Source organism: Microtus pennsylvanicus, chromosome 5, assembly GCF_037038515.1.
Source record: "Microtus pennsylvanicus isolate mMicPen1 chromosome 5, mMicPen1.hap1, whole genome shotgun sequence".
Lineage (NCBI taxonomy): Eukaryota > Metazoa > Chordata > Mammalia > Rodentia > Cricetidae > Microtus > Microtus pennsylvanicus.
The window spans coordinates 85,706,859-85,729,921 of NC_134583.1; the positions used below are offsets into that span (position 1 = coordinate 85,706,859).

A 23,063-nucleotide genomic window follows, 5' to 3' on the forward strand; every position below is an offset into this window, starting at 1 on the left:
TTCTCTTACCAAAACTTCTACACTTCCTGAACACAGTGTTACAGAGATGCAGGTTTCAGAGCAGGGACCCTAAGAACCTACAGACCGATCTCTTTCACAGGTTGAGGAACTAAGGCTTGGAGAAGGACTGAGGACACCCATGAGAAGCCCCCAGAACAGCCCACACTTTGTCCTTCTGACCCAGCAAATCTTCCCATGCTGGGCACTGGCTGAACTGAGGCAGGAAATGCGCTGACCTCAAGGTCATAGTCACTGGCCAGCTCTGCCCCAGGCAGATGCAATTGCTGGAGGAGGAGGCTGGCTTGGGACTTCCCAGAGCTGTTTAGAAGCAATTTCTAGTCCACTATGGCCCCACGAGCAGAGCTAACCTGCCCCCACCGCCTTCTGCAAACAGACCTGCTCAGCCTACGTGGACCTATTATCCCCAGCCCACACGAGGTCACACTTACATCCTCGTCATGTTCCAGCTCCAGGCCGGCCTCCAACAGGTTGCCCTCATATTCCTCCCGTCTGAAGCGCTTGTCATCTTCGTAGTAATCCATGGGGGCCTCGGGTGAGCCCACATCCACGGGGCTCCCCTTCCCGGGAAGGGGCTGGTCCTGCCTGACACTGCGGGTCCCCATGACCATGTCATTGTGCAATCCCCTCTTGGTCAGAGTTCTGCTGCCCGAGGCTCTCTTGTGATGGTACACCAAGATGTAGTCCACCTTGCGCTTCCCATCCCGGAAGTACAGGCCATACTTGCATTCGGCATCAGGGTCCACAGACAGGGAGTTGAGCAGCTGTGAGGCAAGAGAGAGAGAGAGTTGTGTTTAGTGTGGAGTGGTTCTCAGGGGGCCTCTGGGAATATGATTTTAGCTGGGTACTGCGCTCACTTATTCCCTCAGTCACTCGGCAAACATGCTAGGCTTCAGAGCCCCCTTGATGCAGCCAGAACCTAAGAAATCCCTGTTATAAAACGTTTAGAAACACCTGTATCTGTACCGAGAGCTTGCATACACTTCTGCCTCACTAAAATCACCACTGTGCACAGGTTCTACACAAATACCCCACCATATTACTTAATTTTCCTTTGGGTGGGTGTGTGGGTGCACGCGCAGGTTTCTGAACTTGCCCATGTGTGCAAAAGTTGTAAGTTGACAACAAGCATCTTCCTTGGTTTCATTTCATTTTTAAGATTTCTTTTTATGTGTATGAGTGTTTGCCTGCAGGTATGTATGTGCACCATGAGTGTGCAGTGTCCATGGAGGCCAGAAGAGGGCACCAGACCCCTTGAAACTGGGGTTACAGGTGATTGTGATCCTCCATGTGAATGCAGGGAACAGAACCCAAGTCTTTTGCAAGAGCAAAACAAGGAGTCTTAACCATCATCCTTGTTTATTGAGACAGGGTCTCTCACTGACCCTGTCTCTCCCATTAGGTTAGGCTGGTTGGCCAGTGAGCCCAGAATTTCTCTTACCTATACCCTCCCAGTGTTGGGATTATAGGTATGCCAGCATGCCCAGCTTTTTATCATATGTGCTGAGAATTCAAGCTCGGGTACTTTTGCTTATGTGGCAAGCTGCCCCCAGCATGGCTGTCCCATATCCTACGAGACTTGAGCACCTGTGGGTTTCAGTATCTCAGGGATCATGAGCCACTTCTGTGCTATACCAAGGGACAGCCTCCCCTATAGATGCCCACTGAGAGCCAGACCCAGTCCTATGGGCTCAAACATAGAAGATGGGATGGCCTTCTTGGGGCCCACACTCTAGAAGAAGGTCTTTGTCTCTCCTGAGAATGTCAAGTCATGCCTGGTCACCAACAGGTCATCCTGGTCTCTGGATGGGAAGGTCCTGTCTGGCTCCTGGCAAAAGCTACTGGAAAAGCCACAAAGTGAGGGCCCCTGGAAGGACAGATGTAGGGCAGGGTCTGAGGCCGGGCAGAGCTGAATTTAGTTAACTGCAGGCACAATGTCAACCTCTGGCAGCTAGCATCCAGGCAACACGATGATGGCTCCAGGGCCACCAACTAGCTGTGTGATCAGAGCTCAGATGTGTGAGGCTCTTGTTCACACACCCTGGATCTTCCAGAAATCCAATCTTAGTGTTGGGCTCTAGCATGGAAGGATGAAGACTGAGATCCAGTCTGGGACACAGCCTGAGGAATATCCTAGAACTGCCAGCTGTCCCCAGAGCTGGCTTCAACCCAGCCTGAACACCTGATTCCGGCAGTTTTTTCCCCCAGAGGTTAACGGCCATGCAGAGCAGACACTACCCTTCCCCCTATGCCAGCTCTTGGTCCACGCAGAGTGGTGAGGAGGACAGTACCAGCTAGGTCCTGCCTGGTGGCATGTGAGGCTCAACACAATGGCCAGCAGCTACAGCTACCTACAGGTCTCTTTCTGCACCACATCCAGGATGCCTCCTCCAGGAACCCTTCCCAAACTGAAAGACCATAAGCTGGGTGGAGATTCCCTCCACACTGGCTGCAGTCCTGACCTCAGTTTCCTCTGCATGGTACTGGAAGACATAAGTCTTCCCCAGGATTTGTTTGCTAGGTTCTGCTCCCTTCTCTGGACACCTGTTACTATAGCCCCGGTTGTAGGATTCTCCACTCCCTTCCATGTCCCCTTCTGGCCTTCTATAGTGCCTCTTGTCCCTCTCACCCGCTCCATCCATCCTGTCCATGCCAGGGGCTCAAGCTCCACTAGTAACCAGAGGCCTGGCCTTGGTCTGACTTCGACTCTGATACACCAGCAGCTGGGAAGTCCCTGCCTACCTCCCCCAGGAGGATGTTCCCAGCTACTTGGTGACTCTGAAGGGCCATGTATTTCCTCAGAAGCAGCAGGACAACATCCTCCTCCAAGGAACAGTAGGCTATGACAAGGGAGTAGGGGGATAAGGGAGAGGGGGGCAGAGAGTAGGATCCTTGAGCAGAGCCCAGCTACCGGGGCCAGGGGGGTCATGACCTTGCATCTTAGCATCCTTACCCCAAGAGATTGTCTTGTGGAGAGAGCAGGGTCAACAGTCCACTCAGTATTCATAGCTGAAAGAGGCTGGAAGGGTTCTACCTACTTCCTTCATGGCGACTGGGGTGTCATCTACCCTGGTGACCTCCACGGGGCCCTGAACAGTGTGGACATTCTACCCAAAGTGCTCCAGTGGGGTTTCTTTCCTGTTCTTTATGAGTAACCATCTGGGCACCTATGGGCCAGAGTCAACATCGTGGCCTCTGGGGAGCTCAGGCTGGTTGGTTTTATTTCGGTTTGGTTCTTTTGAAGCAAGAGCTGCTGTAGCCCAGGCTGGCCCGAAACTTGTTATGGAGACCTTAAACTTCAGATTTTCCTGCCTTTGCCCTCCCAGTGCTGCAGCTGGAGTACGTGCAGACCTGAGGCTAGACCTCAGGCCTTCATGGATGCTAGCAAGTACTCTACCTACTGAGCCACACCCCCAGATCAAGGCTGGCTTTTGAAGAAAACAGGAGTGATGCTCTGGCCCAGTAAAGAGCTAAATTTATGGGAATCTGAACATCTGCCCTCAGCCACCAAGGAGAATATGTGTCTGTAGAGGGACAGGGGCCCCAGGTCAGGGGTAGGCATGGGTTAGGCATAGCCTTGGATCCTGTCCACACACTCAAGGCATTTCTGTCCTTCACAGAAAAGGTGACACTCTTTCTAAGAATGGGGCACCCTGTCTTCAAATGTCCCACACATGGAGGGAGCGCTGTTGCTAGGTCCACTTGACCTGGCAGAAATTAGGGGATAGGCCCCAGGTGACCAGCTCAATGTCCTGGGTACCGAAACCCCAATCACTACCCTTGGATCCTGGTTCTGACTCATTAACTGAGGGGCACAGCCAGAAGTGCGCCTCCATCCCAGCATGAAGTTCCCGAGCCACCAGGCAGGCTAGCAAGCAGGGGCTGGCAGGGAGACCCAGAAACAACAGTGGTTTATTGCAGGCTCTGAAGGTGACCAGGCCAGATCCAAGCTTGGGAATCCTGGGTGGCTGAGAGTCTGGAAGGGCAGTAGGGCCACCTCCTGCCAGGAGGATTAGCCAGGTTGATGAGCAGAAGCAGGCCCAGAATATGCCTGGGGGGCATGCCTGTCAGCCTAGCTCCAACCCGGGGACCAAAGGCAGGTCCTTCTCAGAATCCCAGGAAGGGCAGAGAAGTGCAAAGTCACAGGGTACCAGCTGCTAGAGAAGCCTTGAAGGGGAAGATGAGCCAGGCTCCAACAGAGAGCCCTGGAAGACAAGGAGTCCCTGGACCATGCTGGGCAGGATGGCCATGCCGAGCTACCCTGGGCATATACTGGGGGTTGAGGACATGCCTGCTTTTGCTGGCATCCTGACCAGAGGTGCCGAGGTCTCTACTTCCGTTTCCAAATACAATCCTGGTATCAATTCCTGAAGCTGGGACCTCACATGTGTCCTGCCTCTCCTACCTGCCTTCCCCCTTGCATAGCAAATCAGCTTCCCTCTCCTGCCCCACCTTTCTTCGTCCTTCTAACTGGTTTCCAAGCTTCTTTGTCTAGGATCCAAGGTACCATGTTGGTCTCCTGTGGACCACCTTCCAAGAAGTTCTAACTTTCCTCAGCATGAGCCCTGAGGCTAGACCAGGGACTGCCCTACCACACCCGCACTCAGAGCCAGAACAATGGCTACCATTGAAGAAGATGGACAGCCATGACTTAGAGAAAGGGACAGTCAGAGCCTTTCTGCCAGACAGTCAGGGAAATGACCCCAGGGAGCCACCAAGGATTCTACAAGGTGAGGCAGGGGTCAGATCCAACATGAGCAATCGCCACCTATCTTGGTCTTCTTAGGCCCCCCAACAGGGGTCTGCCAGTGCTAGGGAAAGGCCCAGCCGCCAAAGTGAGCTTCATCTTGCCTGTGCTCAGAGACCAACTCAGCCATGATTTGGCTGCACTGTCCCTACAATGTGGATTCCCCTTCCCGAGGCACATGTCAGTAAGCCCTCCTCCTTCATCCAGGACTTTGCTGGCAGTGTTGGTGGAAGGAGTCGGTGTTTACCATAAAGTATCTACCACCACAGGCCCCAGCAGACTTTGTGGCCCCAGGGACACACAATCTCTCTGGGAGCTGAATGCATGAAGAAAGAAAAAGGATGGGGTGGTTGTCCTTAAAATTACTGGCACAAGAATGAGGACCTGGGTTCCGGTCTGCAGCTCTCATGTAAAAATCTGGGTGCAGCATGCACTGAATGCAATCGTAATATTGGGGAGGGAACAGAGGCTCACGGGCCAGCCAGTCTAACAGAATCGGCAAGCTCTGTCTCAAAAAGTAAAGTGGGGAGTGAGAGAGGAAGACAACAAAGGCCAACCTCTGGAACACACGCATGCACACGCACACACACAGGTAGGGCAGAGAAAAAGAACTTTACTGTCAGAGTGGGCCGTAAGAGAAAGGCGAAAGGGTATCAGATTGGGATTTTAAAACTGACAAAAAGGGGTGTAGGTAGCAGGAGGTGGCCCCAGTAGCAGCACAGCCGTCCCTTGGTGTCTTGTGTCCTGTTGTACCAGGGAAACTGTGTAGGTATTGCCTTTATAAAACGGGAAAAAGCCATCTTCACTCAGGGTCAGTGGGTAGCAACTTCTAGAGAAAGTGGGCTCCTTGCCAGCTGTTCTCTGTGCCAGCCTGGGACCCACAGGGTCTGCAGGGCTGTTCTGGGGTGGGCCTGCGAGACAGAGCGAAGACATGGCAAATCCCACAGAAGCTGCAGACACCAGGTGAGTCCACATGCCTCTTCCCTGTATAAAACAGGACAAAACTATGTAAACTGCAACAGGAGGGATATGGGTTGGACTTTATGTGTAACCTTCAAATATTCTCGTTTTCTATGATTAAGAAAAAGCGCACACCTTTAATTCCAGCACTAGAGAGGCAGAGGCAGGCAGATCTCAGTGAGTTCGAGGCCAGCCTGGTCTACAAGAGCTAGTTCCAGGACAGGCTCTAAAACTACAGAGAAACCCTGTCTTGAAAAACAAAACAAAACAAAAAAAAAGAGGGGACACCTGAATGGAAAGCAAGGGGTTTCTTAGTGCCCTTTTAATAGCTGGTTGAGAGAGAAAGTGTGTGTGTGTGTGTGTGTGTGTGTGTGTGTGTGTGTGTGTGTGTGTGTGTAGGTACCTCTATTGCCTTGGCCATAGAGAATGGGAAGGACACTTCACTTGTAGGGGTTGTCTCCTGGGTGTTTGGAGGAAGAGCTCCTGGAAAGAGCTTCCTCAGGGGAAGGCTTTAGAGAGAAAGATAGAGTGCAGTTCCTGTCCCAGCATGGCAAACAGGGAAGGTCAGGCCAGCTGCCCCCAAGATGCTGGATAGAGAAGGGAGACAATGGAGGACCCCACATTCACAACCTAAATGTGCCGAGACCAGCTTCTTTAAAAACCTCCACTTTCTGGAGCCCAGGCCAAATTCAAATGGCCTGTGACAAAATATTGGCGCTTTTGAAGGAATCTAAAAATCCCAGAATTTCTTTTAAAAGGGGGAAATGAAACCAGAGACCCGAAGACTTGGGTCTTGGATGACGAGAAGCATGCTCGTCATGCTGACTGATTCTGACACAAGGTTTCACTCTGTAGCCCAAGCTGGTCTCAAACTCTCAGGCTACGATTCTCCAGCTCTTGGATTACAGCCAGAGGCCACCGTGTCCTGCTCCGGGGGGGAAGGGGGGAGAGCAATGTAAAACTTCGGTTTTATTCCAGACGGTTTTCGCCTGACTCATAAGCACAAGCTATCCATTTCCGATCACTGGGCTTGCCCAGGAATCTCTAAACAGAAGTCTCTGATGGCAGATAAGCAGCCTCAGCCCTTGCCCCAGCAGGTGGGTTAACACCCACACGCAGGTATTTCTGGATGTAGGCATCTCAAGCCATGGAGAACTTGCCTTAAAGACAGATACGCTCAAAGACCAGACCAGAGAAAACAACAAAACCAGTTACATTCACCTGGCCCCTGGCTTCCCAGCTGCTCCCCTGGTCTGCCTCTTTGACGGAACCAATGGAATGATCTGCCCCCCTTCCCTTGAAATGGAGAGGGCAGGAGGACAGTCTGAGAAGCGCAGTGTGGGACTGTGGGGTTTTGTCTAAGGCTGCACTTCTAGGAAAAGGAGGTGCAGCCCACACCCTCTGGCCTTTGAGAGCACTGGGCTTCTTCTGGGTGACTGTATGATGACTAACAGCAGTGGCTAGATTGTGTGGGGATACTGGGAATCTCAGGTTTCAGAGCTTCTGATTGCAGCATGATCCCTGAGTATGACCTGTCTTTCCTGTACATGAACCCAGGGCCACAGCCCTCCCAGCCTACAAAATCATGCAAGCATCTAGGAAAAGCTCAGTGCAAAAGAAGGGCCCCTGGCCTCCTTCAGTCCTCAGGACTGTGAAGACTTTGAATGAAATCCAGACCTTAGTGACCTCTTTGGTTTGAGGGGCGCTGATGGTGGCTAGGTGTGGACACAGGTCTCTGGATGGGAATACCAGTGCCCAAGGCCATTTGTTCAGACTGTTTGTTCATGCTCAAGTCCCCTCCCATGGGCACCGCCTCTACAATAACACCTCTTTATTAGCTTAGCAACCAACATTCCCCTGTGACTCCAACTGGAGTCCCCATGTTCCCACCTCTGGGTGCCCTATCATGGATGCCACCCAGTTGCCCCCCACCATATCCATTCCTAGGTAGACTTGCCTGAAGTCTACCTCAGCTGTCTTTTAACTGGTGAGTGACTTGGAAGGAGTCACCTGTCCCTCTTAGCCTTAATTTCCCGATTTGTATTAACAGCACCCCCTCCCCAACTCCACCTTCTTGTTTTGAGTTAAACAAGTTAAGAAACACAGTTGGCCCACTTTGTGCTGTCCACACTTGTCCTTTGTTCCTATCATGGGTAACAGGAGAGCATTCCATCAGAACTCCTTAAGCTCCGGAAGAGCGGAGCCTTTCCTGTCTGTAGCTCTTTCTGGGTGCCCAGGGGCCAACAGGGGCCAACAGGGACCAACAGGGGCCAGTAAGGTCCAGCAAGGCCCAGCCCACAGCTATGTTCAAATGTCCCCCTGAGCTCCTAAGGCTGTTCCCATCCTGTACATGACAGGAAGGTACCTGTCATCAACAGCTGCTCCTGGTCCAGACTCCCAGAACTCTGGGTACCACCCGGTAGAGCCCCCTTGTCTCACCTCAGGAATGCCAGGACTGTCCACAGCCTGAGCTTGCTCTGCCCAGCCCGAGTTTCAATCAGGCCTCTGACAGCATCCACCCTGGGCCCTCTGGTTCCCAGGGCCAGGCTACAACAGGTCAGAGCAATCCCCCAAGCTGGGCCCTCCACTCTTACAGCTCCAGGCTGCCCTAGACATTGGACAACTCTGCTCCCTGGATCTTAGGACCCTGAGGGGAGACAGGAAGAGAAAGAAGTTTCTGCTCTTTGGTTCCCTCCGAGAGTGCCCCGCCCCCACTGGGAAACTTTGTTCTTTAAACCAAACTCATCAGGGGTGAATTTGCAAACCACCCCCACCCCACCCCACCCCCGCACCGCACCACCCCGTGCCACCAGGGATCCCTGTGTCCTGCTGGGTCTGGCTGCAGGGACAATGATAAGTTCCCCAACCAGGTGACTGGCTCCACCCTGCCCATGGCTAGGGCACTGGGTCCCAGACAAGATAGGTAATCTAGCTGGTCTCACTTAACCCCCCCAGCATGACTCGCGCTGCTGGCAAGTGGAATCTCAGGACTCAGCCCCACCGGGTGGCGGCGCAGTGGTCTTGCTCAACCTGGTGGCCACCTGGTCCCTGCCCTTTGCTCCCACCCATCCTGATGCTCCTGGGGCGCCCCTGGCCAAGAATCTGGAAAGGAGAGTCCCACCCGGGCCTGGACTATATGCTCAGAACACTGGGAACCCCAGGCCGGGCACTGTGGGGACCCCGGGACACTCTAGGGACCCTGGGAGCTGCAAAGACCTCGAGAGACACTTTTGGCACCCTGGGGGCACCACAAACCCCAAGCTGGGCGCTGTGTTCACTCTAGTGATCTCAGACAGTGCGCTGCGAAGACTTCAGAGACACTTTGGGGATCTCGGGGATACTCTGAAAACCCAGGTCCAGCGCTTACGGGGACTTCGGAAACACTCTTGAGACCTCGGGACTCTCTGGAGGCCCCTGACAATGTACTGCAGAGACCCCAGGAACACTCTGGGAATCACGGGCCGAGTATTCCGGGGACCCGGGGGCACTGCAAACCCTGGGCCGGGCGCTACAAAGATCCAAGGGACACTCTGAGGACCCCGGGCGCTGCGTTCCGCTGGTGGGAGGACACGCAGAGTACAGTGGGTCGCGCGCACTTGGTCAGGGGAGCAGCGCGTTTCCGGATCGCACGTGCGTTGATGGGAGCCCCCAGCGTCTTGCATGGTGTGGGGAGGTAGCCCGTGACCGCACCCGAACTCAAACTCACCGTGCCCTCGGACGGCAGGTAGCCGAGATCCTCGATGGCGCAGATGTTCACGATGTGGACGCTGCGGTCCTCGGCTGGGAGCGTCGAGTACTTCTCGGGGATCCTCATGGTGGCCGCGCGCTCCCCATCCACGGCCCCGGTGGCCTCTGCAACGGAGAAGCGGTGCTGGCCTGGCGCGGACGGGACGTGGCCGCTCCCTCCTCCCTCGCGACCTCCCGGGCGCTGTCGCCACCTGGCCCGTCCCGAGGGCGCCCGCGCGCCGTGAACTTGGCCGCGCGCCGGCTCCGCCTTAAAGATATAAGCGCAGGGGCGGTGGCCACGCGGGTCAGATTTTCCGTAAAAATTTAAACACAGGAAGAAAGGATTCCGAGTTTTATTTTTATCCGGGGTCAGAGACCCTTTAGAATTGAAGGGTTTTTCGTTGTTGTTTGGGTTTGTTCTATTTTTTTTTTGTCTTACGGGTTTTTTAAATTTGAGGGAGGAAAGGATTTTTTACTCGGAGGGGAGGTGCCCAAGACTGCACGTTAAATAAAGGCCCCGGAGCTAACTTTGCTGTCTCTTTGGGAGGTGACAGATCAAACACAGCGCCCTCACCTGGGACCCTCTCCTGCCCCCAGCCTCCCCAGGTGTCTGTCCGGTGCAGACCCCCTCCCCCACCATCATCTCCCAAGGACTCTTGCCCCCACCTGTGAGTTTTTAGACAATCCCTTCCACCGGGGAGAGAGTGGGTGTCAGCTAATGAACCCCTGCATGCCAGGGGAGAATGGTACCCTGTGGTTTAGTGGAGTTTTGTTTTGTTTGTTTTCTCAGAGAATTTAAGGAGGCTCCAGAACACCCTGACCTGACCTGACCTGACCTGACCCTCTGAGGTAGGTCTTCTGCAGAGCGACCAGAATCCAGTGATTTCAGATCTCTCACGCCAGGACTTAGCAGAGCCCCTGCACACAGTAGGTGTCTTTAAGTCTCCCTTCCAGAGGAGGAGGAGACCCAGCTCCAGGGGCAGCTGTTGTCTGCCCTGGAGGATGGCCTGTCTTTCCTCCTGGGCTCCCCAGCCTCCAGTCAGCCAGGTTCTCTTTTGTCCCTGTCCCCAGACCCTGTCTGTCTGCAGTGTTTCCACCCAGCACCTTGTCTGGTGGGCTGCCAGCGTCCTATAGCTAACATTCCCACCAGCTTGTGTAGCTAACTGCATGAGAACATTCAAGACCCTCGGAAGTAACCGGCAGAACCCATCAGCACTGACCCTGGTGATTCCCAGCCCGTATCTAGACAGGTGGTATTTGGCTTTGGCTCTGGAGTTCCAGCCCAGGGGCCAAGCGACACCTTCTCAGGCTCACAAGCTGGCCTCTTCACGAGCACCAACACTGTCTGGCTGCAGCACAGTGTGCTTGCCCATGGTGGCTGCCATCGTGTCATTGTCCAAACTGCCCCTTCTCAGCCAACCATATCCCCCCCATTTAGGTCCAAGTCTTTGAACTTGGAGTGGTGAAAGGGCTCCTGGGTCCTTGAGCTAGCCACTCCCATAGGTGCCAAGTGGCCTTAAAGTGGGATTTAAAAAATGCCTTAACCTGGCCAAGTCCCAGTGCAAACAGCTCCCCTCCCCCGCCAGCCTCCACTGTGCTGCTGTGCCGGGACTGGACTGGAAAGACATACAGTCACACACAGGATTATGTAACTTCATACTTGTGTTGATAAACAAGTGGCATTGTGTAACTGGAGCACACCCTTCTCCTGGATTTATATTCAGGTGTCAGAGAGCTTCCAGAAACCAACAAGGTATACTTTTTTCATTTTAGGAGAAAAAAATAAAATTGGTCAGGGCCAGGGATGTGACCTAATTGTAGAATGCTTAGTGTGTGTGAGGCACTGGGTGGGACTTTAGTGTTATACCAAAAATAAAGTGTGCATACATGTGTGTGCACATGTGAATACATATGTGTGTGGGTACATGTGTGCATGTGTAAGAGTGCATGTATGCGCTTGTGTGTGTGTGTGTGTGTGCGTGCATGACTGTGTCTAACTGGTCATTATCAGAAGCACTGGTGTCCCTATGTGTTTGGGAAGTAGCACTTTTCCTCTAGCCCTGAGGGGGTTCTAAGGTGGGAGTGGCCCTCCTGACCTTGTTTCCCAAAGCCCCAGGAAGTTGTCAGGTGGGGGGACCATCTCTAGATATGGCAGCTCCATCTTGTCCCCAGGCAGCTTTACCCTGTAGCAGAGGAGGCTGTGCTGAGGTTCTTTCAGGTTTTAGCCTGGTTCTGCCATTCGCCTTGCCTAGTAGTTGAAACCTGCTTGCTTAGAAAACTCCACTTTCTCCTTTTCCAACCTTTGCTTCTTCTTGTTACCCCTCCTCCAAAGCTTCTGAGTGCAGTTCAGGGATGGCCAAGCAAGTTCAGAGGGGGTGTGGGAGGGCATTAGGGATGGCCCAGTGAGTGCAGAGGGGTGTCGGTGGCCATTATCCAGTGAGTGTCTTGGGGGGAAGGATGGGCTGGGATCAATCCTGACCCAGCTGATGTTGACCATCAGCTTGACAGGTTCTAGAATCATCTAGGGGACAAACCACTGCGCATATCTGTGAGGGAGTTTTTAGAATGGGTTAACTGAGGTGGGAAGACCCACTTTAAATTTGGGGGGCACCATTCATTCTGTGAGCTGGGGTCCCACAGTCAATGAGAGAGCCGGATGAGCACCGTGTTCATTCTCCCCGCCTCCTGACTATGGTTAGAATATGACCATCATCACGCATGCCTGACACCGTGCCTTCCCACACGATGAACTGAGCCCTCAAACTGTGAGCCAGATAAACCTTCCTCCCCACGTTGTGGTTTGTCAGCACAATGAGACAAGTAGCTGTACCCCACAGTCCAGGCCTACAGTTCTTGGGTCCTTGAATCTTGAGGATCAACAACAAAAAATACAAAATTAAACCAATAGCTCACAAACCCACTTCCAGGAGAAGGAGAGGACATCGCCTCCTCCCAAGTAAAGCCCTGTCTCTGGGAGCCTTTGTTCTGGGCTGAGTCACTTCTCCAATTCACTGCCTCTGTGTCCCAATGACCATGCTGTTGGGGACTATTTCCCCTCAGAGTGGTTGAGTGGAAATGAGCCTTGTCCATTGACGAACGCAGCGGTTTTCATCACACCATACCCCAAGGGCCAGCTTCTGTCATCAAGACTAATCCCTCAGTAATTAGTTAACATAGCCTTGCTGGAAGGCCACAGGGTGCTCTTTATGCTGAGAAGTTCCGGCCCTCGATGTACGTCTTGCCTTCTCGAATCACCCTAGACTGGTGTTTGATGCCAGGAGCCAACAGACACCTGTGTCTTTGCTGACATTTCTGTCTTTTGTGTGTGTGTGTGTGTGTGTGTGTGTGTGTGTGTGTGTGTGTGTGTGTAGGGGGCAGCAGGAAGTGAAGAAGGGAGGAGAGAACCTGCCTTGTGAAAGGCTTGGAGAGAACCCTTTCCCATAGCCTTTTGGTCTTGGCTTGGCCCACAAGGAAAGAGTCTCTTGCCCTCTGCCCTGCCCTGCACCACCTGTCTGAACACAAAGCCATCTGCAGCTCAGAGAGAGGAGCCAATGAGCTTTTACAAAGTCAGACAGAAGGAGGGCTTCTGCCAGAGCGAGGCAATACCTGGTCACAAAGACCCTGGTCCCAAACCAGAACCTGACTGCCTGTAACCGAATGCCAAGCCTCATCATGCCCCAGTCCCTTCTTTGCAAAATAAGTCATCTGGAATCCTGACACTGGTGATCCCTGGGCCAGGAGCTGTTCTAGCAGAGGTCCCTTCCTAGATGGCTCTATAGGGGCAGTGTGGTGAATTGAAAGTCACCCAGGAGATTGGTAGAATGCACTTTTGGGTGTCTCTATGAGATGGTTATAAAACAGCAGTGTTTTCCCAATTGAAATATTCCTTCTCCAGTCCTTAAGACTCAGTAAAGGAAACTCACAAGACTTAGGAAGATCCTAAAACTTACAGGACTCACAAGGCTCCTCCCAAAGGTTATACAAGCAAAACAGTAGCTGGGGAAAGGAGAATCCCCCACTGGCTTAGATATTTTCATGCAAGTCATGCAGGGAGCTCCACAGATACTGCTCTTCTGAGTTGTCTGTGATTCATGCTGGGGTGAGTTCTTCAGTGATGAAACCTTCTTTGAGCCACAGGCTCCTGTTTAAGTACCTGATGTGGGATTTCCCTCTGTGTGCTCTGAATACCATTGGTTAATAAAGAAACTGCTTTGGACCTATAACAGGGCAGAACTTAGGTAGGTGGAAAAAACTAAGCTGAAAGCTAGGAGGAAGAAGGCAAAGTGAGAGAGACGCCATGTAGCTCCGCCAGAGACAGACGCTGCAACTTTAGCCAGTAAGCCACAGTTACGTGGCCATACACAGGTCAACAGAAATGGGTTAAATTAACATGTAAGAGTAGCCAATAATAAGCTAGAGATAATGGGCCAAGCAGTGATTTAATTAATACAGTTTTCTGTGTGATTATTTCGGTTCTGTGCGGCTGGAACAAACAAGCAGCCTCCCTCCCTCCAACAAGTATCCTCTTCACATATATGCCTCTAAGTTATCCCACTGAAGTTACTGTCAATTGAGCTAGACTCCGGTGGAATGGTTTCCTTGGTCTGTAGCCAGTGCATTTGCTCATATCTCCCTAGGAAATGTTACACAAAAATATCTCCAGAGATGGTTGCATTAACAGCTCAGACCTAATCAGTGGATTGATGTCTTCATGGATTCATATCCTGATGGCATGACTAGGAGGTATTGAGAGGTAGGAGGCAGGGTCTAGAGGGAGGGTGTAAGTCATGAGGGGAGTGTCTGTGGGGCTGGACCTGGCCTTAGTCCTTTCAGAGATTCCTTCTTTGCTTCCTGTCTGTTGTGAATGAGCTTTCTGCTCGACATGATGGGCACTTCTGATGTGGTGAGCCCAAGCAAACACTGTCCCTTCAAATTGTGCTCAAGTAACAAGGATACAAAGGTAACTAAAATACTCCCATGACATTTGGGATGGGACTGTTCTGGACCTCAGGGCCATCTTATGTCCTTAGTCATCTCTACCCCTAGAATCCAATAGCATCTCCTCCTGCTTCCTCTTCGGTGACAACTTAAAACTGTCTCAAGATTTGTCAGACATCTTTGAGGTGCCCCCAGGTTGGCCACTATGCTGAGGTCACCCTTGATGGGTGAACCACACTTGTCATTGGCCTGAGAGCCAATGCACTTAGCTTAAAGTTCAGGCAGGAGAGAAGGGTCTGCTCACCCCCTACTGAGAATCGTGTGTGTGTGTGTGTGTGTGTGTGTGTGTGTGTGTGTACATGCGCAGGTGTTAGGAGTCAGGCAGATAGCTCTTGGGTAGAGTTCTGCATTTCTTAGGTGCCTAAGAGCTGGGGAATGAGGCTATGTTGGTAGAGCGCTTACCCAGCATGCACAAAGCCCTGAATTCCATCCCCAGTACTGCATTAAAAAAAAATTCTTTTCTCCAAAGGAAATTCTTTGGGTCAGAAGGATGGCTCAGCAGGTAAAACCACTTGCAGTTAGACCTGCCGACCAAAGTTCAATCCCAGGGATCCACACTGCTGAGAAGTGAACTGACTACAGCAAGTTGTCCTCTGGTCTCCACATGGCATTCACACACACGCACACACATGCACACACACACACACACACACACTTCATCAACCACGACACACACACACTTCATCAACCACGACACACACGCACGCACGCACACTAAACCAGAGGTTCTCAACCTTCCTAATGCTGGCATCCTTTAATGCAGTTCCTCATGTTGTGGTGACCTCAGCCATAAAATTATTTTCGTTGCCACTTCCTAACTGTAATTTTGCCAGTGTTAAGAATCATAACGTAAATATGTGATATGCAACCCCCAAAGGGGTCATGACCTACCAGTTAAGAACCATTGTACTATATAAATAAATGTACCAAAAGAAGTGGGGGCACTCAGGGGTCTTTAAGAACTGCTGGTGACTCACAGAAGCCCGAGGATAAGGACAGGAACAAGGGGAAAGTGAGCCACCTATGAGTCAGGGCTGGTGGTATCTCATGGAAGGACCAAACAGATGCCAAACAAAGTAGATGACATGGCCTGCTAAAAGTGAACTTGGGTGTATAAAGATCTAGAGGGGGCTGTTGCTGGGGGATTCATCCCTGAGCTAGCAGGAGATGGGATGTCAATCACTTCCTTCCCTCCCATGACATCAGCGCCCAGCAGCGGTTGCTGCTACTAGGAATGCAGCCAAAGCTGGGTGCTCAGGGTAAGGGGATTGTGTTCTTCCAGCAGAGTCTGCAGAGTCTATGGGAGGGGTCGATTTCAGGGGAAGGTCCAGCCTCTGCTTGTGTCTGGCTCATTTCGATCCCTGGGAACTCACAATTTTTGTTTTGAAAACCTGCCAAGGCTAGGCTAGGACTCTCCAGCCTCCTGTCGCCTCCTCCCGGGAGCCTTTCTTGTGGGGCTGGGGACACTGACTCAGCTCAGTTCCACCAGCCCTGGCTCCCTCTTCCCAGGCGCCTGGACTCATTGCTGCCCCACCAGGCCTGTTCCCTGAGCCACAGGCATCCTGTGCTCTGGCGTTTGGCAGCCTATACGCTTTCTCCATTTGTGCTTATTTATTTAACAAGCTGTCTTATTCGAGCTGGCCCTGCGCTAAGCTCTCTACAAATATTAACTCGTGGTTTTGCCCCGATTATGGCTGTCTACGAGTAGATTCACACCCTCCTGGAGCTGTGTAAGGGAAGAGCCATGAAAGATTCAGGGCCGGAATCACCAGCTTTCTCTCCTCCGTGATCGGATGAGGTGGGAATCACAGGTTGGTCTCCAGCATGGTGACACATGGCATCAGAAGCCCCGCCTGGGCAGCAGGGTGTACCGCACCACCTTGCCCAGGAAGAGCATGGGTGCCCCAGACCCCAGCTGGGTGAGCCCTCAGAGCCTCACTGATGACTTGCAGGCTTCCATGCCAGACTGAAAGAGTAAAAACTTCCCGGCCTTCCACCAGCGCTGAGCTCGCCCTGCAGGACGAAGGGCTCCTGTGCCATCCAAGGGGGGTGCACGGATGGAGGAACAAAAGAACTCAGTGACAATGACATTCCCACTGACAAGGCCATGAGTTTTTCCCAGCCAGTACTGGGGCATCAGAACCTCTAAGTCTCTGACAAGAACCTCACTCTCTTGACAGACTTTCCAAACTATGTCAGTCTCTGGGACCACAGCAACCCCTGTTCAGCTTTCACATGCTCTGGCAGTCACATTAGGGGAATAAAAATAACCAGGTCAAACGAATGGTGCATTGCATGCAACCCATCAGCTTTTTAAAAATTAAATTTCAACCTGTCTTCAATAGTGCTCATTAACGGAACGCTTTTCTGTTTTCTACGGATTGGATATCTGCTCATCATCTTATACTCTCAGAGCTTCCTGGTCCAGGAAAGACATGTTTCCCGGGCTGCAGGCCACATGTGGCTAGAAACCACCTCAGCTGGGAGCCTTTCCTGGCTGTTCAAGCGAAAGTGGGTGTGTGGTTTTCTAGTCTGTTCTCTGTGGTCCTGGGCTTTCTATGGTTTCTGCTAGGAACTTACTTGACTGAGGTCCATTTGCTCATCAGAGAGAAATCAGAACTGCCTCATCGCATGGCCCGTGGGCATGTTTGGGGCCTCTTATTAATCATCAGATTTTGATCTAGGTTGTACTAATTTAGAGGAAGCTGCCTTTGTCTCGAGGCTGTCTGCAGGAGCAATCCTGACATCCTTGGGCAGAACACTCTTTGATCACAAAGCCCACCCATTGGCCCAGCCAACACCTGGCCTGTGAGAGAAGTGCAAGGCCCACACAGGACATAGGGGCCTTCATGGGCTCCAGTGTCACAGTACCAGCTGTCTCCCCTCTACATCAGGGTGGGGCTGCCATAGGTTCCCTGTCCCCAGTGGACTGCGAGGTCTCCCTCAGCCACTCAACCTGGGTGGGAGTCAGGCCGGGCTGAGTGGGCCCAGGGAAAGGAACCAGAGGCTTCTGAGAGGGAGGTACCTGTTCTGTCAACAACTGTCACTCACAGATGCCTTAATTAAATCTATTCACTGGCTACATTGCTGGTTCATTTCTCTCTCTCTCTCTCTCTCTCTCTCTCTCTCTGTCTGTCTCTCTCTCTCTCATTCTCCCCCTCCCCCATTTATATACTCATTCCAGGGACTCAAGCCTAGAAGCCAAAATCTGATTCACTTCATAAATGAACCCGAGAAACCACATAACTCCCCTCCAACCTCATGTCTGAGGCTTCTGTCCCACTGCACCACGGGGAGCCCTGTACCATGTGGAGCCCCTCCTTTGAGCCCGAGACTTATTGCCAGCCAGCCTGCCAGTATTCCCTCAGGTTCGGGAGAGCAAGGTCCTTTATCCTCTTCCATGGAACCTATGCTCAGGTTCCAGCAGTCTCTCACTAATGTGGTGTAAAATGTCTGTGGGAAGGAAGCCGTATGCCACATTGACCAGAGACCTCAGTCTCAAGTGCTGAGGCAGGAGAGTGGAGAGCATTAGGCCTGCCTGTGCTACACAGTGAGTTAGAGGCTAGCCTGGGCAACTTACTGAGACTCTCTCTTAAAGGAAAACAAGCAAAGGATGGAGAAAAACCGGCTGCTAAATGCCATCTGTCTACAGGACACTTGACAGCTCCAAGACAGGACAGTTTGTTGTCTTGACATTTTCAGATGGTGTTGAGAGCCGTGGAGGCTGCTGGTGGCAGTTGCCATATCCGGCCCATGGTCAGCCCAGCCCAGTGGCCTTCCCTAGCCCTAGAGCGAATGGCCTGCTCTTTCTGAGGGAGGAAGTGTGGTCCTCCTAGGGGCCAGTCAGTGTACCTACTAAAACCTTACTATCTGCAGCCTTCCTCTGCAGACAGAGGACCAGGGCAGTGTGGACCAAGGCACTGGGGACCAGGGTAGTGTGGACCAAGGCATTGGGGATCAGGGCAGTAGGAACCAAGGCACTGGGGACCAGGACACTGTAGGCCAGAGTGGTAGGGACTAAGGAGATGGGTGCCAAGGCTGTGGGGATTGTCAGGGCCACGGCAGTGGGGACCAGGTGAACAAGCTAGCTATGTTGTGCCCACCTCTGCCAGCTGTTGCTAAGCAACTTTTCAAGAATCCAGAACCCAGGACCACAGTGAGCTAGCCACACAGCACCCCTCCCTGCAGTGCTGACATCAGTGCAGAGCAGACAGACACCATCTAAGAGTTGTGCAACCTGTAAGCGTTTCCCATGCTGCCTTGCTGCCAAGGAAACTTCATAGGCCCATAGTACATGGGTCAGGGAGAAATAGGGGAAAGACTGTTTTTACATGAACTAAAGGATTGCCTATAGGGCTGGGAAGTTGGCCCAGCTGGCAAAGCGAGGACCTCAGTTTGATCCCCAGCACCACATAATAAACTGGGTGTGGTGATTTGATCTTGTAACCACAGGAGATAGAGATAGGTGGCTCCTGGGCTTACTGGCCAACCAGCCTAAATACCTTGGTCTCAAGGAGAGACGGGCGTGAAAAACATAAGGTGTACGACTCTTGAGAAATGACACCCAAAGTTGACCTGTGTCCTTCACATTCAGTAGCACACCTGAGCACTCACGCACACACACACACACACACACACACACACACACACACACACAGAGAGATATGCATAAACTACATATGCACACACACACAAAATAAAACAAGGTCTGTCAGAGATATGAGGTGGAGCTTTCTCTTTTGTGGCAAGGGCGAAGGTGAGGGCACCTGGGAACAGCCACAACATGCTTATGTCTGCAGCCCCACTGCCCCTACACTGTGCCCAGCACTTCCCCAGACACCAGCAACTCTCTTCTCTGGCTGTGTGTCCTCGGAACACAGGGCAAGTGGGCTGTGCCTTTCTGGGATCACTGTAACATGAGTCGGGCTGGCAGCAGCATCTGGGCCTGGGACACAGTGGACCCATCTGGCTGGCTGGCTGTCATAGAAGGCTGTGTTGAGTGACCTCTGTTTTTTTTTTTTTTTAAATTACCTGGGAGTGGCATGCCACAGGTACTGCAGCGAGCCAGGCTTCTACACCTGGATGTGGTTTGAACTCCATGCGTGCCAGTATGTGGGAGGTCACAGATAAATTGCTGTGTCTGCTGCTTCCCCCTCCATTGAGTCACCGGGAAGGAGAGGAGCAGACCAAGTGTGCGCTGTCGTTCACATAGTAGGTACTCAGCAAATGCCTACAGGTAGGGCCAGAGGACCATTATGTGCTGACATAAGGCTCCTCTGTGGGTGTGGAATGTTCCAGACCTGGCCACGGCCTTTTCCGTCCCAGGCTTGCCCTGTGCAGGGTGACTTTGGACAAGGTATGTGGGTTCTGGGACCCTTGCTTCTATTTCAGTGGATATGGGACAGCTATGAGAAGGTGGGGATCCCACACAGTGAGTCTCAGGGCTGAGTTCAGTTCAACATGGCTGTTCTCGGCATCCAGGCCACTGCTGGTCCAAGCTGCTGGTAGCCACGGTTGCCACCCAGTCATCCGGGCTAGGGTCCATGCAGGCCTCCACACACCTCCTTCCTTCACATAGTGGACATCCTGTGTTTGCTAAACTCTTGTGTGTGAGGCACAGAGCGGGGGCCAGGGTGTCTGACCCAACACTGCAGGGGAGGTAGATTCTCAGGGGGTCACACCAAATAAAACCAACTCCAAAACCACATGAAGGAATAGCAGTCCGTGATGGCCACTGTGGAACCTGGGACAGCGGCGGCAAATATGGGGACATAATGTGGGTTGCTGGGGGAGAACTGCTTGGCAATGGCTGCTGACTAAAACGGGCCTCAAAACAGTAGATCCCAAACAGGGGACCTCAAAACTGAGGACCCAAAGAATGAAAGCTTTCTTGAGAAACTTGCACAGGCCCTGGGTCGGTCAAAGAGGAACTTAATGGCTGAGAGAGGCCACGTAGTGCTGACAGTGTGTCTCACAGGAAGATTGACACATGTGTACTCCCTGGCTTTTGTCCATCTGCTTCTAAAAAAACTGTCCCCTGCTTCAGGATGAACATCAGAGAGGAGAGTGTCACTCTCCCGGGTTGGGCTAAACTATCAACAAATCTACCTTCCTTTGCTAGTTTGTGTCTCTAATGTTGAGTTTTGTTTTGTTTTTCCCTCTGTTTGTGGTACCGGGGATGGACTCAGGGCCCTTGTATGTGCTGGGCAAGTGCTTTGCCACTGAACTACGCCTCTAGCCCTCTTTTTATTTTTTGAGACGTGGTCTCTCACTAACTTGCCCAGGCTGGCTGTGAAGAGCTGTCTTCCTGCATCAGATTCTGGAGTAGCTGTGAACGGTGAGGTGTCACCAGGCCTGGCTCCTAGTTTCTTTTAAAAGACAAGAAAATGGGGATTTTAGAGACTTAATTCAGGGATCAATGGGAGGAGCCAGCCTTCTGTCCATGGCTTCTGCCCAAGCCTCCTAGGTGGAGGCCTAAGGTTGGTGAGTGTGTAGTGGAGACCTGGCCAAGAGAGGGCTGGTGGGGAAGAGGCCTGAGAGGGAGGTGGGCTGGAATTGCAGGGCCTTTTGGCCAGGAGTCCTGAGTGTGAGGAGGCCCCAGAAAAGTCCTGTGGTACAGGTGGCCTCAAGAAGTATCCACAGATAGCAGTCAAGGACGAGATGGCTCTGTATTGAGACAGAATAGAGAAAGGGGGGTGCTTAACCTGGGAAAACCCAGCCTGGGTGAGCACCTCTGTGATGACCCAGGGCCAGAGGCTCCCAGAGCCGTCATCACCTCCTCATGTGGCTTTGTAGAGTCCAGGGAAGGCTCTGCCTGTTTTACACAAACACTCCACAAGGGCTTGGGGCCACAAGGATCCCTCCTTCAGGAGGAAAAAAAACAACATAAGATTTAGTGGGGTCTCCTAGAACACTCCTTAGCTTTATCCAGCCCAGCTCCCTCCACTCCCCACCTTTGGCCAGGCCCCAAGTTAGTCTCTCAGCCATGTGTTTTCAAAATCCTTGTGCTGGAACATGAACTGTGAGCAAACCAAGCCAGGACTCGGGGCAGCTTGTACACATGACTGCCAGGGCTCTGGAAGTTCCTTCCCAAGATCAGCCCCCTCCATCTCTTCCTGTTATGCCCTGGAACATCTGTAGTGTAGTCCAAAGTTTTTCATTCCCCACTGAGACTTAGACAACAAATATTCTGAGAATGGGCAGTCTTGATATAATTTATACTTGAGTGTAAATGCCTCTCTTTTCTTGGCTATGCTACCACGTCAGGTCCACAGGCATCTTGGGATGGAGAAAGTGAAGAAATTCCCACAGCGGCAGAGGGAAAGGGAAGAAGGAAGGAGAAGGAGAAAAGGAACAAAGAGATCCTTTCTGCCCTGCTGGTCTGGCCTGGCCTAACCCAGCCCTGCCCTGCCCATTGCCCTGACCATACCAGAGATGGAGGGCTGACACCTGTCTGACTAGGAGTGATTGTAATGTTCCCCTTGATCTGACAACTCCAGAACAAAGGAGAGATGGAGAAGAGAAGGGTTAAGGCTGAGCTCCACCAGGAGCGGCTGGGGGCCTGAGAAGGCGGCTTTTCAGATAAGAATCTGGTCCCTGGGGAAGCAGCAGAGTGGGGAGTGAGTACCAGACACGGACTCTTCCTGGTACGTGCTGTGCAGAGGCAGAAGGCTGGCCCACGGCCCACAGCCTCTGCTCCAGGGGCAGAGTCCTCCAGACCCCCTCCCACTGACAGACCCAATACTTCTCACTGGACTCCAATCCCCTGAGTCAGCCCTAGGTTGCACTGATGGGACTGGGAAGGAAGGGCTCTGTCTACCCCATCCCCTGCTGGGGAAGGCCAGAGAATCTCCGCAGCCACAGCCAGGCTCAGCTTTGAACACAAAACAACCACCGTGTGCTGGGAGAGAATGCCGTGGGAGGATCCCCGTGCCTGCCCCTGCTTACTCCCAAAGCATCGAGTGATCATCTCCTCGGATTAAAAAAAAAAGGAATCAAAGAAAGGAAGAAAAGTCTGAGATGAGAGAGCAGGATTCAGACAGGTGGCGGAGAGTGAGAACAAGGGTTGAGAGCCTGCACCTGTGGAACCGTCTCATGTCAGCTGGCACTGAGGAGGACTGGACAGGACCATAAGAAAATGACCGAAAGAGACAAAGACAGAGTGGCAGGCACAGTCAGGTTGTATTTCTCCAGAAGAAAGGCTAGAGACACAGGTGGGTGGGGTCTGAGTCATTATTCGGCAAGCACCGCCGCTCTTAGGACCTAGCATTCCTTATCACGTAAGTGGACACCGGAGCACCCGGCCGGCTCCCTTCCCAGCACAGGGTCTTGACCTCTGGTAAGAGCTGCATTACCATGAATTTGAGCTTATCTTTAAAGCAGATGAAGAAACCCCCTCTGGCTGGAAGGCTGCTGGGCACTGGACCTCAGGAGGGGAGGCTGGCCTTGTTCTGACCAGACTGTGGAGCTGAGCCTGGGGAACGAAAGCCGCGTCCTACACTGCCGTTCAACACAGACATAATGTCAGGCTGGATATCACCCCGTGCTGCTCCTTTCTCTCCATGTAACAAGATACAATGAAAATAAATAAAATCACTTAACATGGTGGCGCAAG

General features: G+C 52.4%; 1 protein-coding gene across 9 annotated transcripts in view; it reads right to left on the reverse strand.

The window, feature by feature from the left end:
• The window catches only part of Ano1 (anoctamin 1), a 150,082-nt gene that overhangs the window by 85,905 nt on the left and 41,114 nt on the right, over positions 1-23,063 (reverse strand). For 8 of the 9 annotated variants that reach the window (XM_075972929.1, XM_075972928.1, XM_075972926.1 and 5 more), the window contains exons 2-3: positions 9,432-9,577; positions 450-782 (exon numbers count right to left, since the gene is read on the reverse strand). In XM_075972929.1, the coding sequence (XP_075829044.1) occupies positions 450-782; positions 9,432-9,577 (479 nt within the window). Of the gene's footprint in view, positions 1-449; positions 783-9,431; positions 9,689-23,063 lie in introns of those variants that run through there. The other variant, XM_075972932.1, reaches the window with a different exon arrangement.